This window comes from Rutidosis leptorrhynchoides, chromosome 3 (genome assembly GCF_046630445.1).
Source record: "Rutidosis leptorrhynchoides isolate AG116_Rl617_1_P2 chromosome 3, CSIRO_AGI_Rlap_v1, whole genome shotgun sequence".
NCBI lineage: Eukaryota > Viridiplantae > Streptophyta > Magnoliopsida > Asterales > Asteraceae > Rutidosis > Rutidosis leptorrhynchoides.
In genome coordinates, this window is record NC_092335.1 from 192975350 (window position 1) to 192979207 (window position 3858).

Here is a 3858-nt window from a genome sequence, read left to right on the forward strand (position 1 = left end):
AGTGAGAGAGTGGTTAGATGGCCAGTTCAGTGTCTTGGAGAGATAAGATATTTATGTATTATTATTATTTAATTCTTTTTTTTAAATAATTAATTCTTTTATAAAACAATATTAAGATAAAATACATAGATAACTTGCATTAGTTAAATAAATAAATAATTTAAATAACAAAAATATAATTAAAATAAAAGTTATGAAAATATAAATTTTAAAATTAGTGTTTACAACTTTGAATAAAATATAATTTAATTACAAAAGGATCTATTTTATTTATTTTGTAAAGTTTAGAAACACGAGGGAGGTTAAATGAAAATATATAAAAATATATAAATGGAACAGTCATCTTCTTCCTTCTTCATACATATTCTTTTTTTTTTTTTCCAGTAAAAAGCTTCATCAATTTGAAGATATAAAAACAAAAGGATCTATTTTTTTTCCAGTAAAAAGCTTCATAAAAGCTCCAACGACTATAAATTTGAATTTGGGACCCACTTCAACCCCATAAATCGACGTCTAGCTAGCGACGTCGAACCGACTTTGAAGAGGAGTGGCGCTGACGGTCAGTCACCAACTCACGCTGGACTGACTTGATCCACACCCGATGCTCTTACAAGAAGCTTACTGCCAAAAAAGCAGAAGCACACGACATCAACAATAGAAATCTCGAGCGTGTAAAAGAATTATATATAACATATTGTGTGCTCAATTAAGTTTCAACGTCATAGCAATTACGCAATACACTTGAAATGATATTTAGATTTTAGGTTATTATTAATGTGTGATTTAATTTAATTAACTTATACGTTGTATGGTTAACGTAATTGTTTTTTGTTTAGAAAAAGGTAGTCGTTTGGAGTTTTAGAATAATTATCAAGCCCACAAAAACTGAATGCTCTATGTACAGAACTTAACCAAGTATAATTTGCCTATAAATGTCTTAAAAAGTTTCAATGTTAAAGTCATATTATCCACAGTAATTACTTTACAACGGCACGCCATATTGCCATAATCCGTATGGAAGGTGAATTTAAGTGACTTTTCAAAATACTACGTAGTACGTATAATACAAATATGTATAATACAACTATAATCACATGCTACGTCGCATATATGCAATTTTCCTTAATCGAACAAATTAATAATACGGCCGAGTTACTTTCTGTTGATTACATGATCCAACAATCGATCCATCGATATGCTGCAAACCTTATTACATCTGGTTGAACTCTTTCCTCATTTCATTCGCGGTCTAAAATCGTAACGAGGTTAGACTTAAGTTCATCTTCATCAAGGATACCAGGAACCCTAACCACCAAATCATGCACCATTATTTCATTCAAACGCGACATACTCGCATGTTGAATTTCAGCCTTCATTTCGCTTAACGCATCCATAAGTTTCGCGGTCGATAACTCCAAATTCCTTGATTGTACCCTTATCATTACATCCTCACCCACAATTTTCACTTTCACATCCCCAAAACTACTACTATTTCTTGATTGTACGCTATCCAAATCCGTTTCGATCTTCCCCTTCTTGAATTTCCCTAATGGGTTATACCCGTTGCGATTATGCAATTGTGATTCTAGATAGTTAACTTTCCTTTTCAATTCGTTTATATATGAAACCGCGTCTTCTAAGAGTGACACTTTATCCATTCTAGACACTCTTGGGACGACTGCTCGTAAGGCATAAAAGCATTGGTTCAGCTTTTGACGACGTAATCTTTCTGCCTCGACATGATTCACCGGAGTATGTTTTACACTTGTCTTCTTTCCTTTATTCTTTGGCATCCTCCGGTTTTCAAATGTTGTTGATTCGAACTCGGTTGTGTTTAAACTTTCTTGTTGATCTTCTGGTGAACCAGAAGACATGAGAATATTGTCAAGAAAAGAATTTATATTGTGATGATTATTTTCGGCCGGTTTGTCAATATTTACAGGATAATTATTATGAAACTCGCCGCGGAAGATTGAGAAAACTTGATGTACCAAATTCCTTGATTCCTTAATAACATGAAAGGACCCCATTTCGACGACACCGTTTGGAATAGGGATACAAACGAGTGTCCCGAACCCGTGAGCCTGAGCCTCGTCGGCTCGCTTACAATTAAAAGACCGAAATTGTTCCTCACCGCTTAGCCAGATCATAGAATTGGTAACAAAGGATGTACCAGGAATTGAGCCGTCTCCCGGGGTAAAGGACCTTGTTTGTGAGATGAGGTGGTAGCGCTCGGTTGCGAGTGAGAGGTGGTTATTTCGTTCGATATAACCATCTCCCCAGGACAAAAACACACAGTTATTAGAGTAATCGGTGATAGTTTGCCAAAAAACGACGTATGTCCATGGATTGGGCTGAATTTGAAGAAGATGTTGAAACTTTTGTTGGAGGGAATCACAAGGAGGAGCTGGAAATGAAACCAATGAAGAAGATGAAGATGTTGACATTGTGTAATCATCCATGCCAAAATTAACTTAGGAAATGATTATTATTTTTTACATATGAATATGGATCTATATATGTAGAATCTATCTATGAAGAAATACAGACATATAAATATATAGAGATAGAGAGAAAGGGAGGTACATATTTGATACTTATGTAATCACTGATGTTAAAATTGATTAGTCTAGAATTTGTGAAACTTTTAGGGGTTACGCCAATCTGTTTACAGAAAGTTTTAGATGATTGAATCAAGTACGTGTGGTGCATGATTGGTTGATTCCTATGAAATAGACAGAGAGTGGCCTGTCAATTTGTATGAAACGACAATGTTTATGAAAAAGAGTCGGAACGGTATAATTCACTTAGTCGGGAAATATAAAGATAGTTTTGATAATAAAGACACAAATACATCACAAGTCAACTCTATTTCGATCAAAAGTCATTCGTGCTTCTACGTAAGGCTCACATTCACTGCAACAAAATATGAAGGATGCAACTGCAGTCTCTATAAACTGGAAGGACCTAAATGTAAATAGTTATTTACGCTGTTTAAATTCTATTAGAGACGGGCGGATCTAGTATGCTATCACCACTGTCCCCTGGTAGAATGTGCTATCAGTGAAATAATTGAGGGCAACGTATTTTTATTCACGTTTGTAATGAAGCATAAGTTTTGTGCTGTTAAACGTGTTATTGAGCTCAATTTTTTATTTTAATGGAGGTTTAGTTTTTAATTTTGATGTACAAAGTACAATTAAAAAGATGAGTTTTATCATTCCCATATAACTATATTATCAGTATTAGTCCCTCAACTATTTCAATTTGTTTCTTTTATGTCCAACTTATTAAGTACCATTGAATTGAATCTGGTATGTGAATGTGAATGTGAATGTGAATGTGATCATATAATACATTTTAGCACTATTTTAAAATCTTGGTTTTATACTTGGTATCTTTTTATTTTTTATTTTTTTACGATTTATTTTATATGCTTAAGTAAAAGAAGAAAAAGAATATACTTTTATATATAATTTAATTATAAAATAATAAATATGAATATTAAAAGTCAAATATATTAAATACCTAATTTAGAATTGTATCACTTTATGTGGAAAAAAAAAAAAATCTTCTAATTTATAATGTCACTAGTCTATTGTCACTATTAGCCTTTTTTTCTTATTAAAAAGTATCTTTAACATTAATTTGATGTCACCGATTATTTTAATTTATATAACTCATATATAAGTAGTTTTAAGGTAGTTTTTTACGTTTTTTTTTTATCAATGTGTAATAATGTTGTTTGAAAACGGCTTTAATAATTTTGCATTTTTTTTTACTGTAGGATAATTTTTTGTATCCCAAGTGATTCAATTTTCTAGATCCGTCACTAGTTAGAGAGTTACATGTTCAAAA

The 3858-nt window shown here is 32.2% G+C and overlaps 1 protein-coding gene across 1 annotated transcript; it reads right to left on the bottom strand.

Moving 5' to 3' along the window:
* Positions 1-1238: 1238 nt before the first annotated feature.
* LOC139900724 (transcription factor bHLH14) lies at positions 1239-2447 on the bottom strand. Its single transcript, XM_071883484.1, has one exon. The coding sequence runs from the start codon at positions 2445-2447 to the stop codon at positions 1239-1241; it is 1209 nt and encodes a 402-aa protein (XP_071739585.1).
* Positions 2448-3858: the final 1411 nt, after the last annotated feature.